Genomic DNA, 20,747 nt, shown 5'->3' on the forward strand with positions numbered 1-20,747 from the left:
CCAGTCAGTCTGTCTGTATAGGCATTTTTCTATACTCTTACCACACAATTTATCATATTCAGTTTCGCAAAAATCATACGATATCATACAAAGTAGTGTACTGTGAATTTTTCTCAACTGCCACAGTGTACCATACCAGAACAGGTATTTCTGTCGATCTGTCTATCTATAGCCTGACGCCCTAGTCCTGCAAAGGGTGGCCGCAGACAGAACGCCTCCAAGTCACTCTGTCACCCACCATTTGACTGCCCTCCCCCCAACTCACTCCCCCCTCCCTCATATACCTCTCAACTCCATCCCTCTACCTCATCCTCAAGTACAGAATTAATAGGAAACTTACAAGCGTTTCAAATATTTAGTATGGTTGCACCCAGATACAAATGCAAAAGAAATACCATACATGTCTTTCAGGACCTCGTAAATTTTGCCCATCCACATCATCATCATCATCATCATCAAATCAACTGTGACTAAACAACATCATATCAGTGACCTCCTGGGTATTTCTCTCAGGTAAAGGGACTTCTAACACCTCTTTCTTAGCAATTTATTTTCCAAACTACTCATTAATATCCCCTGGTTTGCATCTTGTGTCTTTTCAATATCAACACAGATTGCTTGAATAACACACAAGAATATAGTAACGGAGCAGAATCAGAAATAAATCAGTAAGGAAGAGGTGTTAGTAACCTTCCTAATTATACTAGAACACAGTACAGTACCATCCTTCACGTCAAACCCATCCATCTCTTCATCTTCATCCTTAAAATCATACAACAATAAATGCCATTCATCTAACGGAATTTAAAGGAGTGAGCAGAATTCCAGCAACATTTCTCTGCCAGCTGTGAGAGTGGAAGGTGTTAGAGGAAGTATTTTTAGTGCTAGCAGTATGAAGCACACAGCAAGAGTATGTGAGAAGGATGAATACGCTCTGTTGTGTAGGGAGGAATGGGAAAAGTGGAAGGATGGATAGTGTCTGTTGTGTAGGGAGGAATGGGTGATATGGAAGGATGGGTAATCTCTGTTGTGTAGGGAGGAATGGGAAAGATGGAAGGAAGGGTACTCTGTTTAGGGAGGAATCAGAAGTATGGATGGAAGGATATTATCTGTCATTTAGGGAGGAATAAGAAATACAAAAGGATGTACACAATGCAAGCAGAGGAATATTGGGGAAATTTTACTCCTCCTACACATCCATAACCTAATTAAATTCATGAGCCAAATTTTTCACCTTAGAAGACACGCTGTAGTCTGTTCATTTCCACCTGACACGGGGCCCAGTTCAGTTGATGGCCAAGTGTAGTCAGATTAGTGGGTGGATTTGACTATTCTTATTTTACTCTAACTTGGCCCAGATTTTCATCCTTCTGCAGCATATTTTACGTAGCCCAAGAACAGAAAAAAGATAATGCTGCAGTTCCACATGTTTTCCATTGCACTTCTTTGTGATTTGCATTATATCTATCTATCTATTGCCAGATGCCTCAATCCCGTTTGGTGTGGCCACAAACAAATCGCCTCCAAGTCGCCCTGTCCCCCGCCATTTCACTGCCCTGCTCCCAACTCACACCCCCCTCTCTCATACACCTCTCCACCCCATCCCTCCATCTCATCCTCGTATTCTAAGTGTTAATCCATTGTTACAGCTCAGCATTCATGGTGGAGAAGTGATAATTGTAGGCCAAGTTAAAGGAAAGATAGTATAGTATAGAGGGTTGATTTGACTAGTAACCAAGGACGCTTATTCCTACTTCATAACTAAGGCTCATCAGATTTTCATGAAACCATATTTTAATATTTAAGTCATGAGATTTGCCCAGTTCTGTCAAGTGAAAACAAACCAACTACAGCAAAACCTTGATTTAACATACTGTGATACACCCAGTGCACCACATTTACTGGATAGTGTTCATTATAGCCGATGGGAGTAGGTGGCTTTGTAGAACCTGTGTAATCTGATACCTGGTCTGCCCCATATACCACAATGTTTGGGCCATGTGTCAAAATAATACATGTGGAGAGATGGCCCATACTTTTTTTTTTTTTATATAAAGTACAGTAAAGACCTATAACCCAGTGTCAGCTTAGTTGATGGCCAGGTGTAATCAGGTTTGAGGATGAATTTGAATAGTAACCAAGGAGACTCATTCGTACCATATATCAGGTGCATCATGGTCCATAATCCCATATCAGATTAGTTGATGGCTAAGAGTAGTCCGGTTTGAGGCTAAATTTGAATAGTAACCAATATTCGTACCATATGACAGGTGCATCAAGATCCATAGCTCCTTTTCTGCTTAGCTGATGGCCAGGTGTAGTCAGATTTGAGAATGAATTTGAATAGTAACCAAGGAGACTCATTCATACTATATAACAAAGGCACATTGAATTTCACACATCCTTGACATAGTATCATTTATTGATGTACTGTATTTATTTTTGACTTAGTTTTTTTTTTTTTTTTTTTTTTTTGGGGGGGGGGGGGGGACAATTTTGTGGGCTTTTGGCCTTTGGTTCTTTCTTCCTTGCATAAAAAAAAAAGATAATAATAATAATAATAATAATAATAATAATCCATCTATCTATCCATCATCTAATCCTACGTTGCCCCATGTGGAGCGTAGGAGTCCGGGGTTAGGCAAGTTGGTCCTGGCATTTAAGATGAGAGTGATATAATAATAATAATAATAATGAGATTGGTCCCCTTCTGTCCCATGCAAACAAATCCATTACCGTAAGTGAACATGTATGAGAATACAGACTGGAAATGTTGGGTGGGAGAGAGACAGGTTGGAGATCCAGTTCTGTAGTTTCTCTAATGTTTCAGGCTACACTTAACCCAACTACATAGAGTCTGGGTTCTGTGTAGCTCAGAAAGTTTGAGAAAGTAGAGAAATCTAGCTCTGATCTGTGTCACTATCTGGAATGGGTTTTATGCAGCTCAAAACATTAAAGAAATCAATCTCTCTCTCTCTCACCCAACATTACACGTCATAATCGATCATTGACAAAATACAGATGCCACACCAGGACAAATGGACATGGAAATACACAAATCCTGTCAGCCATGTCTTTCCATTTCACTCCTAAATCTTTGAAATACACATGTCCTAACTGCCATATCTTCCCATTTCATTCCTAAATCTTTGAAATACACGTGTCCTAACTGCCATATCTTCCCATTTCACTCCTAAATACACAGATCCAAACTGCCATATCTTCCCATTTCACTTCTAAAAACACAAAATCCAAACTCCCATATCTTCCTATTTCACTCCTAAATACACAAATCCAAACACCCATATCTTCCCATTTCATTCCTAAATACACAAATCCAAACACCCATATCTTCCCATTTCATTCCTAAATACACAAATCCAAACACCCATATCTTCCCATTTCATTCCTAAATACACAAATCCAAACGCTAAATCATCCCATGTCACACCTAAATCTTCTTCGCTAGTTCCTGGGTCTTCTCTATGACTTCCCCTTCTTGTAGCGTTGCCTGGCCTGTGCTTTGTTGTAGCGGTGGTGGTGGCGGCGATCCTCCGCAGCCTCCTCCCCGCCACCCTCTCCCTCTGCCCCTCCAGGGTGCCCTCGTCCCCCTCCTCCTCCTCCCCCACCCACTCCATTACGGGCTGCTCCTTCATCCATGCCTGAAAAATAAATAAATAAATACCGGTACAAAAAAATATAATAATAATCTCTTAGTATAGCCAGACGCCTTAATCCCGTAAAGGGTGGCCGCAAACAAATTGTCTCCATGTCACCCTGTCCCTTGCCATTTCACTGCCCTCCCCCCAATGTGCACCCCTCTCTCATATACCTCTACTCCATCCCTCCAATTCATCCCCAGTCTCCCCCTCCCTCTCCCCCTTTTCACCTCAAACGCATATCACTCTCTCATCAGTCTCTCGCTGTAAGTATATCACATGAACATTATGCAGCAGGTAGTGTGAAGAGAAGTGGTAAAAACACAGCTTATGAGGCAAAGGTCTGTACTTAATAACATCATCATCATTATCATCATCGTCATATTTATTGTACTGTCATTGTTCTGCTATCATCATAACCACTACCACCACCCTCCTCCTCCTCATCATCATCATCATTCTCATCATCATCAGCTCTTATTTCTGTATATGAATGGGTGAGGCAAGCTCCAAAAAAAACTAACATTTTAGAAATTCAGACTTAAAATTGGACTCTCTCTCTCTCTCTCTCTCTCACACACACACATGTTATATTCTTTCATATGATCATATACATACCTAACAAGTCTAAAGGCGGTTCCAGTAATGCCCTGCGCTGGTTCTGTACGTAAACTCGATAGCAGTACCCCAGACCCAGGCCAAGGATTGAGAACATCATGGTTACTATTGACTGCAAGACTGGATGCTGTGGAAGAAGAAAATCATCATAATCATCATCATCACCACCACCACCATCACCACCACCACCACCATCATTATCATTGTCATCATCATTATTTTCATCATCATCACCACCACCATTATTGTCATCATCATCATTTTCATGTTCGTCACCACCACCATTATTGTTGGCATCATCATCATCATCGTCATTATCACCATCATTTTCATCATCATCGTCACCACCATTATCATTTTCCTAACCAGATACAAGGAATAGAAAATTTTAAAACAGAAGAATCATAGTTGTCATCATCGTCCTCTTCCTCCTCATCATCATCGTTATCATCATTATTATTTTTTCCAGCATAACCAAAGAAATGGAACATCAGTCATCATCATCATAATCATCATCATCTGTCTCAACTAATATCAATCCATCCATCATCCAATCTTATGTTGCCCCATGAGGAGCGTAGGAGCCCGGGGCTAGGCAAGTTGGTCCTGACATTTAAGATGGGGCTAGGCAAGTTGGTCCTGACATTTAAGATGAGAGTGACCAGCCTCACTCATCCGTGAGTGGCATTACATGAGCAATCAACCCCAACCACCCCTTGGATATAAACGGATATAAACCTTCACCAGCTCAATCCAATTGGAGCGCCTTAATTACCCACTAAACCAACAGGCGCCAAAATCTGGTTATATGGTTACCACCCAGCATAGTAAATGGTTTCCTGGTGTACAGGAAACCACTTGGCTTGTCACTCAGTGTAGAGTCACCCACGGGCAAAAGGAAGAGGAATGAATGAAGGAAAGAAAGAAGAGGGAGTGTAAAGTCACCTGTAGGCAGAAGGACAAGGAAAGAATGAAGGAAAGAAAGAAGAGGAAAGAAGGAATGGAGGGAGGAGAGGAGAGGGCAGACACCCGAGAGCAGCACTATGCCAAGTGAGTGGATGATGAGCGCCCCCACCTACCACAATTAACTAATTTCCGACAGTCATAATCTTAGTCACATTCATCATCATCGTGCTGTGAAAAAAATAATCTTAATCACTAACACCACTACCAACACCATCAATATCACCATCACCACCACCAGTGCGTACTTTTCTTACTTTAAATGAGGTCAAATGCTTAGGGAATGGGGAATGTGGGTGTATGTGAATGAGGTGGAGGGGGAGACTGAGGGTGAGATGGAGGGGTGGGGTGGAGAGGTATATGAGAGATGGAGGTGTGTCAAGTGATAGATAGATTATGTATATATGTGGACAGACAGACAGATAAGTGAGTAAGTGAAAGATAGTTGTGTGATAAGTGACAGATAGATAGATATGTAATTATGTGGAGAGACAGACAGATAAATGAGGAAGTGAAAGATAGTTGTGTGATAAGTGATAGATAGATAGATATGTAATTATGTGGAGAGACAGACAGATAAATGAGGAAGTGAAAGATAGTTGTGTGATAAGTGATGGATAGATAGATATGTAATTATGTGGAGAGACAGACAGATAAATGAGAAAGTGAAAGATTGTTGTGTGATAAGTGATAGATAGATAGATATGTAATTATGTGGAGAGACAGACAGATAAATGAGGAAGTGAAAGATAGTTGTGTGATAAGTGATAGATAGATATGTAATTATGTGGAGAGACAGACAGATAAATGAGGAAGTGAAAGATAGTATTATTGATGTGCATATGCTAGAAGTTGTTATAAATCCGGTACTCACTGTTAATAGAGATTCCTTAGCAATAACAGCGTCTCCAACTACCACCAGTACTCCCAGGATCAGTCCAATGCCGGCACCAACCCATGGCGTCTGCTGGTCCACCTGTTTGAAGGAGAAAAAATGATGCCGAGAATTGTACAGCCACTGAGAGAAAATGGTGCGGAGAATCGTACAGTCAGTGAGAGAAAACGGTGAAGAGAATCGTACAGTCAGTGAGAGAAAATGCTGCAGAGAATCATACAGTCTGGGAGAGAAAATGCTGCAGAGAATCGTACAGTCTGGGAGAGAAAATGGTGTAGAGAATTGTACAATCATATGAATATAATACTGGATATCATCAGGATCGTTGTCATCATTATTATCATTATTATTATTATTCCAGGTATATTGTTACTGCATGCAAGAGCTTACCTTCTGCTGCCTAGTCATTTCCCTGTTAGCTCTGAGTACACAATCCAGCAGTGTTGGGTCGTTCTGCAGCTGTGACGCTCTCCGGTACGATTCAAGCGCCCGGCCAAAGTGACTCGTGGCAAATTCCACCTCACCGCGACGGAAGTACCCCTGGAAGTGTTATGTGAAAAGTGAAATAGAATGAACAGTGGTGTGTTAGTGAAAAACATATGGAAGCACATTAAGTGAGGAATTAGTGATACAATGAAGTAATGTGAAAAATGTGATAAAATGGAGTGATGTGTTATATGGAATACTTGAATGAACAGAAGTGTGTTATGAGGGAAACAAAAATGAACAGTGGTGTGTTATGTGGAATATGAGAATGGACAGTGGTGCGATATGTGGAAAACTTGATAGAATGAAGTACAGTAGTGTGTTATGTGAAAAGCATTTAGTGAGGAGTTGCTGCAACCTGCCTTGGCCCACGTTGGATCCAATCGTATGGCTTCGTTGGCATCCTGCAGAGCGTGGAAGTACTGTTGGATCTTGAGGAAGGCATAGGAGCGGTTACTGTACAGCTGTGGGGTGGTGGAGTCAATCTTGATGGCGTGGGAGTAGTGAATAATTGCCTCCATGTAGTTGCCGGCTCGTACACACTCATTGCCTCGTTCCCGTAGTTCTGTTACCTGTGAGAAAATTTCATCTATACTCTTTTCACTAAAACTTGGCCTAAAATTGACCATCTACATGTAGATCATAATCATCGTCATCCTATTGTTTATAAAGGTTCTAAAATGCTTGCATGTGTCCGCCTTGGTCACCTCATGGTGGCTTTCCATGCTGCTTGATCTCTGGTAGCCTCCCTGTTCAGTCCCTTATCCTTGAGGTCACACCTATGACCTCATCCCAGGTCTTTTTCAGTCTGCCTCTCACAGCCCTACCCCCGATGTTCACAGTTCTCACCTTCCACACCCAATTGTTATCCTCCAACCTCTCCACATACCCAAACCATAGAGTGCTGTAACAAAAGATGAACACTACAATATGGTGCTGATCAGAAAAAAGTGCTGTGGAAAGGATGTAGAAGCATACTATTGTCTTTTTCTGCCACTGAGCTGCATGAAATAAGCTGCAAGGGCATGAAAAAGTCTGAGCCAAGTTAAGGTGAAAGAACTGTAGGTGAGCATATGATTGTGAGGTGGAGGGGCATGACCAGTTACTGTGGATGTGTGGTAGGAGGAGCACCCACAGATGTTTTGGCCATGTGGAGAAAATTGAGATTAAGAGACTAACCTGGAGAGCATGTGTGTGTGTGTGAGTGAGTGAGGTGGAGGGGTGGAGAGAATTGAGATTAGGAGGTTGATCAGGAGAGCATATGTAAGTGAGGTGGAGGGGTGGAGAGAGTGAAGTTAAGAGATAGGCTAGGAGGGCATATGTGAGTGAAGTGGAGGGGTGGAGAGAGTGAAGTTAAGAGATAGGCTAGGAGGGCATATGTGAGTGAGGTGGGGGAGGGGGTGGAGTTTGTCTTGATGGTATAGGAGTAGTATTTAATGGCCTATGTGTTTCCGTGTCCATATATACTCATTGCCCTGTACTCCCTCTCCTGCTGTTAATAATCTGCAAATAATGAACCTGGAGAAATACAAACTTTTTTTTAGGTATGCAGAATACTGCCATATAAACAGTATATATTCAGACTTAATGATAAAGTACCAATGATTAGATTTACGTGACTAAGGCCGACACGTACAAGCACGCTGGAGCCTTTAGAAATAATACGAGTTGGGGTATGCGGCTGGAGCATGAATCCAGCTCGGGGAAGATGGATAACTCTGCCCTGCATAGTCCAAGGTCACCCTTGGGCAAGGGGCAGTACCTGTTAGCCCAGCAAAAAGGAAGAAGGTGGATGATTACCAGTCTCTGGTGCCACCATGGGAGTGATACAGGGCATGGGTCCTGCAGATGGCCTTGCACAACACTCCCAGGTAGGGAACTTAACCACATTTACCAAGTAGTCAAAGTCCAGGCTGAGACTACCACCCCTACATATCTCCCATACACAGCCTATACTCTCAGGGGCTATGCATCCTCCATTGTCCCAGCATGTCAACGGGTGGAAGGACCCGATTCAGACCCTGGCGAGGCATTGTCTAGCACAGGAGGGTGGCTGCTTGCTTGTGGTCAGTGGGTCTACTTGGTTAGACACTCAAGGGTAGAGCAACGACTTGAACTAATTGATATAACAATGGTTCCATTTTCTACCTTTGTTCATATATATACTGGATATTAACCAGTGATTTGTACATTATTGGCCTCAAGTATTAGGAAGGTTATCTGCCCTTAAATGTACTATAGCCTAGCCTCATGCCCCTGCAGCTTAAAGGAGTAACATGAATTAGTTAGCACTTATTTTTGACCACTAAGTCTTCCCTTAGAGTGGAATTATCCCAACCGGTAAGCTGCAGGAAAATAGTCAGTAGTTCAAGTCATTTTCAGGCAAGCAAGGCATCAGGCACACCGTTTATCCTCAGCTAGGAGTATTATAGAGTTGACTTAGTGAATAATTTATAACAAAACAATTCACTACTATGCATAACCACTCCTCAATGAGTTTAATTCACGCCTATTTACAAAGCATTTAGGCCAAAGCTAAGGAATTTTCTGGCAGTTAAAGCTTCAGCCACACCTAACACTTCTTCTCGTAGCAATACAGTAGAGCTAACCTGCTTAAAGTAACAAATTAAGGCAAAATAACTAACTTTTTCTGCATTTGTTGACATCTTCGATCGCCTGTGTTTATCTCGGAAGAGGAAGGATTACGGATTCAAAATATATTAATAGGTAGATAATCGAACGTAATTTTGTTTATTTGAAAATGTTATTATTAATCTAGTTGTTTCTAAATATGCCATTCAGATTTGGGAAATTGTAATCGCTGTGTGTATTGGCGAAGGTTGTCGTAGTATCGTTCGATTCCTCTGCCGGTGGTTTGATGTTTGGAGATAAATTTGTTGTAAAATGAAGTTACATAATGTGGTGCTTATTACCTAGAAATGTAAACGTATGTATTAATGTTTCAGTTGCTTGACGGGATTGATAGTAAGCAAGAAATGTGAAAATAATGAGAAAATGTAAAGGACGTGAACGGATTCAGACAGTCAGATGTAATGAACTCAGACTCAAGGTTGCCAAGGTAACGAAAAATATAGCGCTTCAGTAAGAGATGCTCCAGCAGGAGGAATTTTATGTAGGTAGACAAGGATGAGGCAGAGAGATTGATACATACAAATATAAATGGGGCAATGGGGGAGATACAGACAGACAGGTTAGGTATGGCGTTAAGGGGGAGGTTTTTAGAGGTCGGTCAGATTGATGGACATTTTTGTTTCGTCCCTATTCACGTACGAGTACAATTGGGGACCTGTATATAACATTAATAGTTGGTGGTTGTAGTCCAAGGAAAGTTAAGGATAGGAAGTAGGTAGTAATATACGCCAGAGAAAGGGAGGGAGGGAGAGAACTTAGCATCATGAATTGGTAATGCTGACTACTAGAGGCGACGGAGGCTGGTCAGCTGATTGCGTATTCACCGTGACTTGTGCAAACATATCCACTATTGCTTTCACGAAATGGCATCCTCCTCTTTGATATTCAGCAGATTAATTACCCGGAGAATCAGCAATATTTCTGTATTACCTGGTGGGTGCATGATACAGGCTCAAAGACATTTTAATGGAATCCCCAGATCATATTTATGCACCTCGGCCAAACCGCTAGCCAAGAAGGAATGGTGAGTGTATTTTGCTTTCGCTTTCGTTTATTATAAGTTGATTTTTATGTGAAATGGGTAATTGTTTAGTAGGTGGCCAGTTATTAATGTAAAATGTACTGTAGGATAAAGTGCACCTTGTAAAAGACTAAAAATGCTGTAGGATGTTAGGCATGTTATGTAATGTTTTCAGTATTATTACTATTAGTCACTTTACCGTAATTTGGCAGGGAAATTTTTTGTTTTTAATAGTGAAGGCTATACTGAAGGATTTTTATTATCTGTTTTACCAAACCAACCCTCACCTGACAAATAAGACCTATCCAGTTCAACCTAATTGATCAAACTTAACTAACATAATCAAGCCTAACTAGCCAATTTGAGGGGTATGAGTGTCAGAAGCTGCAAAATACTGATTATGTAGGTTGTAGTGTTATTATTGTAGAATGTACATTAGGGTAACATGCACATTGTACTTAGGATGCTAAAATTTGACCCTATGTTTGTAATGTATGGATGTTGGAGTAGGGTTGTGAGAGGCAGACCAAAAAAGACCTGTGATAAGGTCATACAAGTGTGACCCAGGAGATAAAGGACTGAATATGGAGTCTGGCAGAGATTGAGCAGCTTGGAGAACAACCATTAGGTGACCAAGGCTAATGCATCAAACATGTTGGAGCCTTTATATAAACTACTGTACATGAACAATATGTAACATGTACTTGATGCCAAACATTGCCATCGCATGTTGAATGTTGATCTGTGACAAGAGACTAACACTATATTCTTTTCACCTTGATTTGGCCCAGATTATGATGTTGCAGCTTATATATATCATGGATCTCCTTGGCAGAATAAGAAAATGCTGTGGTTCTATATTTTTCCTTAACATTTCTTTGTGATGTTAATCTCCTGTTACAGTTCAGCAGTTGTGATGGAAATATGGGAGTTTTAGGGCAAATTAAAAGTACAGAGTATAAGTAACGTTGCAGGCCTGTGGTCCAAGAGTGCACTAAGCATTCATGTGATATACAGCATATTTATTAGAGAAATGAATATCCTCCTCCTTTACTGCTCATATTGTTCGCATTGTTTATAATGACTTCGACAAGCTTGCATGTGTCGGCCTTGGTCTCCTAATGGTGGCTTTCCATGCTGCTCGGATTCTGGCAGCCTCCCTATTCAGTCTCTTATCCCCAAGGTCACACTTTATGACCTTGTCCCAGGTCGTTTTTGGTCTCCCTCTCACAACCCTACCCCTGACATTCACACTTCTGACCTGCACCCAATTGTCATCCCCCATCCTATCCACATGTCCAACCTATCTGAGTCTACTGCATCTCATTACTACACTAATACACTCCAGTACCATCCTTCCTCTGAAGTCTTCAGTCATAAATCAACCCTCCTCCCCAGGCCACACACTCAAGGATGCATTGCACATCCACCTAATCGTTGTCATGTTTGTTTGTTTGAGCATATGAATATCATCTTCTTTTACTGCCCAGGTCTCACAACCATACAGCATAACACTCCTAACACATGCCGCATGCAGAGATCCCTTAACATGGAGGGAAAGCCCTTTCAGTGTCAGGAGAGCCAACAGCTCCCTAAACTTCCTCTAACCTTTCCATACCCTAGCACAATGATAGCTCCAGCCCCAGTGGTGAGTAAACTAAACACACTGAAGAACTTACAGGTACTCTTGATTACAGGTATGAGGTAACATATGAGAGAGCCGATGGAGTAACGTTCACTGTGCAGGGAAAAGAAGGGGACAACCTTTTGGACATTGCTATTAATAATGACATCGACCTTGAAGGCTTTGGTAAGTGTGGTACAAAAGTTTGCCTAATATTTCACTTTTACTTTCCTCCTCTGGCTAACATTTGTAAGTTGAGAGAGGCTTGGTGTGTTTCACTGCCCATAGGTAATTCTTGTTGATTATATACATATGCCCTTACAGAGAGAGAGAGAGAGAGAGGAAGCTGGAGAGAAATTGTGAGAGAGTAGGAAAGTGTTGGAGGAAAGCGAATGAGAGGGAGAACTAGAGGTTGATATGAGAGAGGTGGTGGGAGCATATTTTAGTTTGTTTAATGCATCAGGGAGGAAAGTAATGGACATGGCCTAAGTGTGAAGTAGGTGCAGTGGAAGAGTAGGGAGTCTTTGAGCCTGGCTGTTATAACTTGTACTGTGCCCTGATGCTGATAAACCTTACCGTATCTGAATAAATGATAAAATTCTGTTGAGTCATATGGTACAACAGAGATGTGAAATATTAAACTACTAATTTGTGATGTTAGGATATGTATTACTAGTATTTATTATTATTATTTTATTTTTATATGTAAGAAAGAAGGAACCAAAGCCCAGAAGCTCATAAGGTTGTTCCAAGAAAAAAAGATAACTGCCAAATTCAAATTGCGTTCATTTCGAGATTCTTGGACACACTGCATTTGAAAGACCGGAGATCATTGGCGCAAGATTGAGATAGTGCATTCATTCATTTATTTATTTATTTTTTTGCAGCATATTTACAGTTAGGCCTTTTTTTTTTTTTTTTTTTTTTTTTTTTTTTTTTCCCCCGTTGCATTTTCTTCCTTATTTCCCTGCATTTTCTTCCCCATTTCACTGCATTTTGTCCCTCATTTTCCTGCATTTTTCTTCATTGCATTTTCTTCCTCATTTCACTGCATTTTCCTGCCGTCCACCAGGTGCATGTGAGGGTACCCTGGCCTGCTCCACCTGCCACCTGGTATTCAGTAAGGAAGATTTTGACAAGATAGATGACCCTTGCACAGATGAAGAGCTGGACATGTTGGACTTGGCGTACGGGCTCAGTGAAACGTAAGTCCTCGATTGAAGTGGTTTTAGGGTTCATCATCATTGCCGTTGTCATCATCATCGTCATCGTTGTTGTTGTCGTCATCTTCATCATCTTCATCTTCATTGTCATTGTTATCATCATAATTGTCATCTTCGTTATCATCATCATCATAATAATAGGCTAATCATCATTGTCATTGTCATCATCTTCATTATCTTCATCTTTATCAACATCATCATCAGTATCATTGCTGTCGTCTTCATGATGATGATGATGATGATCAAGAGCCCATTTCCCATTCTATCTGGGGTCCAGATAGCCTTAGGGAGAGAGAGAGAGAGAGACTAACCAAAGTGCCTAGTTGAAGGGACCACACTCAGTCATACTCTTTCATTGTTATTTTTTATTTGAGATGTTTTGTGGTAGGTGAGGGGCTTATCATCCACTCGCTTGATGCAGTGCATACTCATGGTGATCCTAAACTGAGTGACAAGCCAAATGGTCTGTTGTAATCCAGAAAACCATTTATTACATTGCTACAGTTTTATGAGGTAATGAATGGACACAGTGGCAGATGTTAGTAGGGATGCAGAATTGGAATCATGTTATATTTTACAGTATGTGTTCTTATACATTGTTATTACTATATTACTATTTTAATTTTAATATTTGGTGATCCTTTGGTTATCCCACACTTGTTTTTGGCAGTTTTCGTTATCACCGCTAGATGGAAAAATGCTCTCTTCATTATTGTGCGTTTTGAGGCTTTAAATGTTTTCGCACACCCAAGCTGGCTTCTGCTGACAGTAATGGTGCAATATTTGTGGTTTCTGATGGCTCTGTGGGATTTAAAGATGAGGCCCTACTTGAGGAGTTAATCCCAGGTGGTGAAGTCACTGCTAACTCTCCAAATGCCAGATGGTGGAGAGTCTGCTAACTCTGCTAACTCCTCTCCCCCTAGTCTCAGAACTATCAACCTCAAGCCCATCTCAGGTCTCTATATAGTATGTGTTTCTTCCTTATTGCCTCCTTTTCATCATTTTCTATACACCCAACCATGCCTGTGTGTGTGTCTGATACTCACCAGAACAGTGTGTGTGTATTTAGTGGGTATAATTTGTTGGTAAAGGGAATATTTGGGTTTACAAGTGGGTTCCTCGATATCACTGTGGATAAATCCCCTTGGTTCTGTGCTTTCGTTATTTTGCATTTTCGTTGTGGTGGCAGTTTTGAGCTGTATTTTATTTTTTACTGTAATTGTCTGTCACTAGTTGGGGTGGTATGAAACAGATATCGCTCTGTATTGTAGGGATGTGTGTGTATCGCTGGCTGTGTATTTTAGGGATGTGTGTGTATCGCTGGCTGGCTGTGGGTTCCTTGGTGTATACCATTGTGGCGTCCTACAATGCCTGAACACCCACGCCCCTCGCTTCATGCGCACCGCTCACATCTGCGGATCATCAGCTGGGGCAATATTAGGTGCAGTGTTTGTGTTGACTAGTAAATTCTCTAGATGCATGTCCTAGCAAATGCTACAAGTCTGATAATTACTGTAAATGCTGTCTTGTTTGGTGTCCATATTATATTGACATACAAACATATATTGAATGTCCCAGATATTGAAATAAAATGGTAGGGAAAGAGTTGCTAGGAAGGCTGCTTAACTGACAGGCACGTGGGTCTAGGTGCTGCTGTTGTGTGTGGGATGCCGCTAAACACAGTGCGAGCTGGGTTCCTCCACACAGCTGTTCGAGCGAGGAAGAACAGAGCCGGTGCCTTCACTCCAGGGTTTAAGGTCGACGAGGAACTGAGATCAAGCCTGGAGTTGCTGCCCCAAGATGCACACATCAGAGCCTCTGGCCGGCTTCATGTGTCCGTCACCAGGCTACGTGACGGGGCCAATGTGATATTCTCAAACTGGGACACTCGCAAAGACCTCATACAAACCCTCCGCTGTTCCTGCTTCATCGTTGGGTTCTCTGGGGGGCAACCACCAGAGATCATGGGGGAGATATACCTAGATGGTGGCTATACTAACAGGCAGCCCACAGTTTGCCCTAAGACCATAGCAGTGAGCCCATACAGCGGGTCAGCCCACATCTGTCCACGGGAGGGTCAAGATGCCAGGAAGGTTGGGTGGGCTAATCTGTTCATGAATGCTTCATATAACAACTTTGTGCGGTTGTACAGAAGCCTGATGCCACCGCCACCGTATGTGCTGAACCATTACTACCACCAGGGATTTAATGATGCTTTATACTTCCTCAAAAAGCAGAAACTTAGATGTAAAACATGATCATTGAACTTTACTGTATGGGGGAAGGGGGACACCTTGATGGGTCCAAGAGGGAACACCCCCCTCCCATCCCCCAAGGATGTGGGAGAAACCCCCATGTTAAGGGTTGAAGGGGTAATCCCTGCCTTAGAGTGTTTGGAGGAAAGACCACTCATTGGGGCAAACCTTCCATTCAGGAGTTTGAGGTGGCAAGGGAAAAATCCTCCATGGGGGAAACTCTCCTTTGAACGGCAAAGTTCCTTTCAGGGTATATACCCCTCCCCCTTGAAGGGAACCCCCACCCCGTTGAGAAATATCTCCTGTAGAGAAGATACCTTCCCCAGGAGCAGTAGTTTACTATACCAGGATGGATATAATAATGCTTCCTACTGTACCTCCTCAAAAGGCACAAACATGGCTTAAAACATAATTACTAAATTCTTAGAGGACAGTATTATGTTAGTCCAGCCCCAATTACCTCTCAAACATTTTGACATCTTAGCATCAAAATTTGATGCTGTATGAAATTTGAGCTGGCTTGAGTTTTGTATTTCATGAAGACACCAGTGAATGCTATTAGCTTGAAACTGTAATGTATTGAATTTAGGCTTCAAATACTGTACTTTCATCTCTGATACAGTTTCTTATGGAATTTTTATCCACATGGAATGATGATGATGTTTTGTTCTCATTGCCCATGGTTATCAGAATGTGAACCTGGTGGACTACAGGTTGAGATTCCCTTCTGAAATTCACCATCATCCTTTGAGAGACAGGGAGGGACTTGAGGGACATTTCTTTACTCTTTATGGGTGCAGTAGATGAGTCTCTTTGACTTGGTGTGTTGGAGGGAAGTGACACATGCCATGGGGTGATACTAAAATTCCTAAGCTGAAAGAGGCTTGGCGTGTTTCTTTGGCCATAGGTCATTCTCATTGAAATGATGCATCAGGGAGGAAAGTGCAAGATACGCCATAATTGAGAGAGAGAGGGGGGGGGGGTACTAAAATTCTAAAACAGAGATAGGCTTGGCATGTTTCTTTGTCATACAGGATTCTCTTTGATATGATGCATTAGGGACAAAAGTGACAGACGTGCCTTTAGTGTGAAATTCACGCAGTGGGGTAGTAGACCAATATTTTATCACAGCAGCATCTTTAGCAGAGGAAATGTACTTGGCCCAGATTTTCGTCCTTTTCTCGTAGGTGATAGGCTGAAGAGGACAGGACTGTGGCTGTACGTGTTTTCCTTAGCATCATATTCTAATGTTAATCTCTTGCTAAAACTAAAAATTTAAAGATAGAGGGAAATTTAGGCCATGTTGAAGGTCCATAACATCATATTCTAGCATTAATATCTTCTTAAAACTCAAAATCTAAAATTAGAAGGAAACTTTAGGCCAAGTTAAAGTGATAGGAGTATTGATATTGGGTACCATATTCTAGGGACGTATGCCTGAGTCTAGCTGGTGGTGGGTTCCTGGGCATGTATCATCTGGGAGCCTTACAGTGCCTCCAGCACCATTGTCCCAGAACATTGAGGCATGCAAAGGTGGCGGGAGCATCAATAGGCGCCGTCATAGGGGCTAGTATCCTGAACGACATGCCATTATCAACAATGAAGAGGAATATTGTACATGCTGCTTCTGAATCTCGTAAATGGGCGCTCCGAACTTTTAGCCCCAGTTACGATGTTGTTAACCTGCTCAAATCAGGATTGGATGAGCTGCCAGAGGATGCACATCTTCAGGTCAACGGAAGACTCTTTGTGTCCCTTACAAAATATGGAACTTCAGCCCGCAGTCCACTGGGTTCACATTCAGATGAGCCCAGGATACCAACAACAACAACTGATGGCACTAAACATGAAAGAAAGGCAGTCTATAAATCATCATCGTCATCGTCATCATCACCACCACCACCACCACCACCACCACCACCACCACCACCACCATCATCATCATCATCATCATCAAACAAACCTCTTTCCCCATCTAAAGCAGCAACTAAAAATGTCCTTGTGTCCAACTGGGCATCGAGAGAGGAGCTTCTTGAATGCCTACTGTGCTCGTGTTTCATCCCGGGCTTTTCAGGGTACAGGATTCCTAGTTTCCGGGGCACACAGTACATCGATGGGGGTTTCAGCAACAACCTCCCAACCCCACACAATCCCACCATCACCATCAGTCCGTTTGTAGGCCAGGCAGACATTTCACCAAGAGACCCCAAGCGAGTCTCCCCCTATAGGTATATTTCGGTGGGTAATGAGGAGTACGCCGTGACCTTCGTTAATCTTCGGAAATTTGCACATGCCTTGGTGCCCCCCAGTTTGGATGAGCTTGAGAATATTTACCGTCAGGGCTACAGGGATGCTTATTGTTTCTTGAAGAGGTTGAAATCAAGTAGCGGTAGTTGAGTGGTGACACACACACACACACACACACACACACACACACACACACACATACTCGAGAGAGAGAGAGGGGGTGCTGTACTGTCTCTGCCACCTAACCATTTTATTCAGCTCAGGAGAGAGTGTCTGGCTGGAGAGACTAGATATTTCATTACCCTGCCAATTTCGAATCCCTCTCAAATTGAATAAAATCACAGGGAAGTAGGAATAGCATCGAGTACAAAATATATTGGCCTGCATTCTCATATTTTAAGCAATTGGATCCTTGGTGTTATAGCATTTGCCACTAAATAACATCTTGAAATTTCTCATAAATCTTGGACTCTGTATATGTTCATATTTTAGTTGAAACACTTACATTATAGTGTTGGGATGGTTTGTGATATTGACTCAGGAATAATTATTGTGTTATTGATAAGTACCAGTAGCCTTGGTGGTGGAGAAGGATGCCTTCATGTGGTGGCATTGATAGATATTACTAGGCAACTCCACTGCCAGGTTTTAAGAATGTTCCTCAGTTTGTTCCCTATCCCTTGAAATTAGGATAGGCAGCATCAGCCTGCAGTCCACTGAGTTCATGTTCACATCAGCCTTGGCCTGCAACTGCTGCTGCTTTGTCAAATAAAGAGATCAGATCAGTCTGTGATAATTGTTTAATACTGTATTTGCCTCTTTATGTTTACTTCTTATATTCCATCCATTTCTGCCTGGCTGTCACTGATGTCATTCACTAGAGTGTTGGAGCTTATACTTGGTGGTAAATAAAGAATTCAGATTAAATACAAATGTTTTTATCAATGTCAGCACACAATACATCATTATTGTTGTTATCATCATCATCATCATGTTGTCATTGTCGTTAAATGTCAGCACACAATACATCATTATTGTTGTTATCATCGTCGTCATATTGTCATCATCATCATCATCATTGTCATTTTCGTCATCATCATCATCACAGTGACATGTATCAATAACTCTGCCTCTCTCTGCAGGTCCCGGCTAGGCTGCCAGGTGTGTCTAACCAAGAAATTACATGGGATGAAGGTAAAGGTTCCTGAGGGTACTTCTGATGCTCGTAATATGTAACGCTGCTCATGTAATACTGTACTTAGTTTACTGTTGTGTACATTAGAAAACACACACACACACACACACAAAACAAATAAAGAAAAAAATAGGAACCCCTTTTTTTTTTTTTTTTTTTTAAGTATTGGTTAACCCTTCAGTCCTCTCACCCATTACAATATAAACCACTCCAGGACACATCTTACCAAACACCAAACACAATGGAGAGAAGATCAGGATAAACAGTAGAGTCAGTATCAGTTAAGTAATTTGAGATGGAGGGATGGAGTGGAGAGGTATATGAGAGAGGGAGGTGTGAGCTGGGAGCAGGGCAGTGACATGGTGAGGGACAGGGCAACTTGGAGGTGATTTGTTTGTGGTCACCCCTTATGGGATTAATGCGTCTGGCAGTAGATGGATAGATAATAATTATTCAGACAGAAGGAAAGGAGCAGGTGTAGTGAAGAATTCTATATATATACATCCATTCATTTGGAGTGGAGAAGTGTAGTGTATGAGAGACGATGGGTTAAGTTGTGGGGAGGGCAGCAAAGTGGCAGGGGACAGGGTGACATGGAGATGATTTGTTTGTGACCACCCCTTACAGGATCAAGGCATTTGGGTATAGATAGATATTGTAGTTAGACATTCATTTTAGGGGGAGACAGAGAAAAGATGAGCAAAAGAGATGGTATATTAACTGTATGGTGTGTGTGGGTTTTTTTTTTTTTTTTTTTTTTTTTTTTTTTTTTTTAAACAACAACATTGGTGTTTGGTGAGTGTGTGTCTTGGAGAATCCGTTTTCGTACTTCGTCCAGACTGTGTTATGTAGCTTCAGGGAAATTTCTGGAAGGGGTTAGTGAAGGCTGTAACAAACCCCTCCAGTTCGGAAAGTCTCACCCAAGCAAATAAAATCGCATGGAAGTAGTGAGGATAGAAGGACGTGTGTCATAGGAGTGGAATGTTTAGCCATAGCAAGGTACTGTTATATATACTCATTTTTACTCTAACTTGGCCTGAAATTGCCAGTATACTAAATTCTTGTGAGATTAAGCACCTGGCAATAGATAGACAGATAGACCAATTTTTACACCAACTTGGCCTAAAATTGCCAGCCCTCCATCTTGGCTGCTGAGTTTAGCAATAGATTCATGTTAGAATATGGTGCTAGTCACAAAGAAGTGCTGTGGAAAGGATGTACAGCCATGGTGTTGTTTTTGTCACTGAGCTATGTGAAAAAAGCTAAAAAGACATGAAAATCTGGGCCAAGTTAGGGTGAAAGAACTGTAGACATGATACAGTACCCAGTAGACATGACACAGTGCCCAGTAGACATGACACAGTACCCAGTAGACATGACACAGTACCCAGTTAAGTGCAGTACCCAGTAGATATGAGCGCTGTATTACACAGTACCCAGTACCCATAGACATAAACTCAGTGCTTCATAGTGTAGCTAGGCATGCATAAATAGAACATCTCAGGGTTCGAATCCACAAGCGGACACAGTCATTTCCCAGCCGTTATTGCTATAGTCAGTTTGTTTTCACTTGGCAAAGATTCCTAACCCCGTTCCAGCTCAGTTGATGGCCTAGTGTAGTCAGATTGGAGGGTTGATTTGACTAGTAACCAAGGAGAATATTCCTGTCTCATACCTATGCTCTGCTAAGCTGGGGTCATACTGCTTGGACTCAGCAATTGATCCTTGGGCTTATGCATCCTCCCGTGTCCTGGACATGACCCTGACCTGTGTGTGTATTTTATTGGACACCCGGGCATGGCGTCCCATCTCCGTCTATGGCGGTCTCCAGACTTCTCCTGTCAGGGATGCAGTGTCCAAAAGGAGACTGTAGCCCCTTCATTTTGTACTGCCCAAGTTCCACTTTACC

General features: G+C 41.9%; 3 protein-coding genes across 3 annotated transcripts; 2 read left to right on the forward strand and 1 right to left on the reverse strand.

Moving 5' to 3' along the window:
* Positions 1–3,417: 3,417 nt before the first annotated feature.
* LOC145418450 (uncharacterized) lies at positions 3,418–10,035 on the reverse strand. Its single transcript, XM_080286867.1, has 7 exons — positions 10,029–10,035; positions 9,267–9,307; positions 6,984–7,193; positions 6,526–6,675; positions 6,115–6,216; positions 4,278–4,404; positions 3,418–3,662 (listed from the first exon to the last, which is right to left on the reverse strand). Exons 1-7 carry the CDS (start codon positions 10,033–10,035, stop codon positions 3,484–3,486), a joined length of 816 nt encoding a protein of 271 aa, XP_080142993.1. The 3' UTR covers positions 3,418–3,483.
* Positions 10,036–10,077: 42 nt separating this feature from the next.
* On the forward strand, positions 10,078–15,399 carry LOC145418451 (patatin-like phospholipase domain-containing protein 4). The gene is made up of 5 exons (XM_080286868.1): positions 10,078–10,297; positions 11,992–12,104; positions 12,991–13,123; positions 14,446–14,582; positions 14,789–15,399. The coding sequence occupies exons 1-5, from the start codon at positions 10,137–10,139 to the stop codon at positions 15,397–15,399; spliced, it is 1,155 nt and encodes a 384-aa protein (XP_080142994.1). The 5' UTR covers positions 10,078–10,136.
* Positions 15,400–16,863: 1,464 nt separating this feature from the next.
* LOC145418452 (patatin-like phospholipase domain-containing protein 2) lies at positions 16,864–18,879 on the forward strand. The gene is made up of 3 exons (XM_080286869.1): positions 16,864–17,188; positions 17,471–17,768; positions 18,786–18,879. The coding sequence occupies exons 1-3, from the start codon at positions 16,864–16,866 to the stop codon at positions 18,877–18,879; spliced, it is 717 nt and encodes a 238-aa protein (XP_080142995.1).
* The last annotated feature ends 1,868 nt before the right edge of the window (positions 18,880–20,747 follow it).

This window comes from Coenobita brevimanus, chromosome 114, assembly GCF_032717465.1.
Source record: "Coenobita brevimanus isolate Jiangsu-jjx chromosome 114, ASM3271746v2, whole genome shotgun sequence".
Classification (NCBI taxonomy): Eukaryota; Metazoa; Arthropoda; class Malacostraca; order Decapoda; family Coenobitidae; genus Coenobita; species Coenobita brevimanus.

Coding starts and splice junctions, on each gene's coding strand:
- LOC145418452 (XM_080286869.1), top strand. CDS start 16,864: ATGTATCATCTGGGAGCCTTACAGTGCCTCCAGCACCATTGTCCCAGA. Junction 17,189..17,470: donor TTCAGCCCGCAGTCCACTGG/GTTCACATTCAG, acceptor CGGGCTTTTCAG/GGTACAGGATTCCTAGTTTC. Junction 17,769..18,785: donor GCTTATTGTTTCTTGAAGAG/GTTGAAATCAAG, acceptor CTCTCTCTGCAG/GTCCCGGCTAGGCTGCCAGG.
- LOC145418450 (XM_080286867.1), bottom strand. Junction 7,194..9,266: donor TGTCAACAAATGCAGAAAAA/GTTAGTTATTTT, acceptor ATTTTCTCACAG/GTAACAGAACTACGGGAACG. Junction 6,676..6,983: donor TGGATCCAACGTGGGCCAAG/GCAGGTTGCAGC, acceptor TAACACTTCCAG/GGGTACTTCCGTCGCGGTGA.
- LOC145418451 (XM_080286868.1), top strand. CDS start 10,137: ATGGCATCCTCCTCTTTGATATTCAGCAGATTAATTACCCGGAGAATC. Junction 10,298..11,991: donor CCGCTAGCCAAGAAGGAATG/GTGAGTGTATTT, acceptor TCTTGATTACAG/GTATGAGGTAACATATGAGA. Junction 12,105..12,990: donor CATCGACCTTGAAGGCTTTG/GTAAGTGTGGTA, acceptor GCCGTCCACCAG/GTGCATGTGAGGGTACCCTG.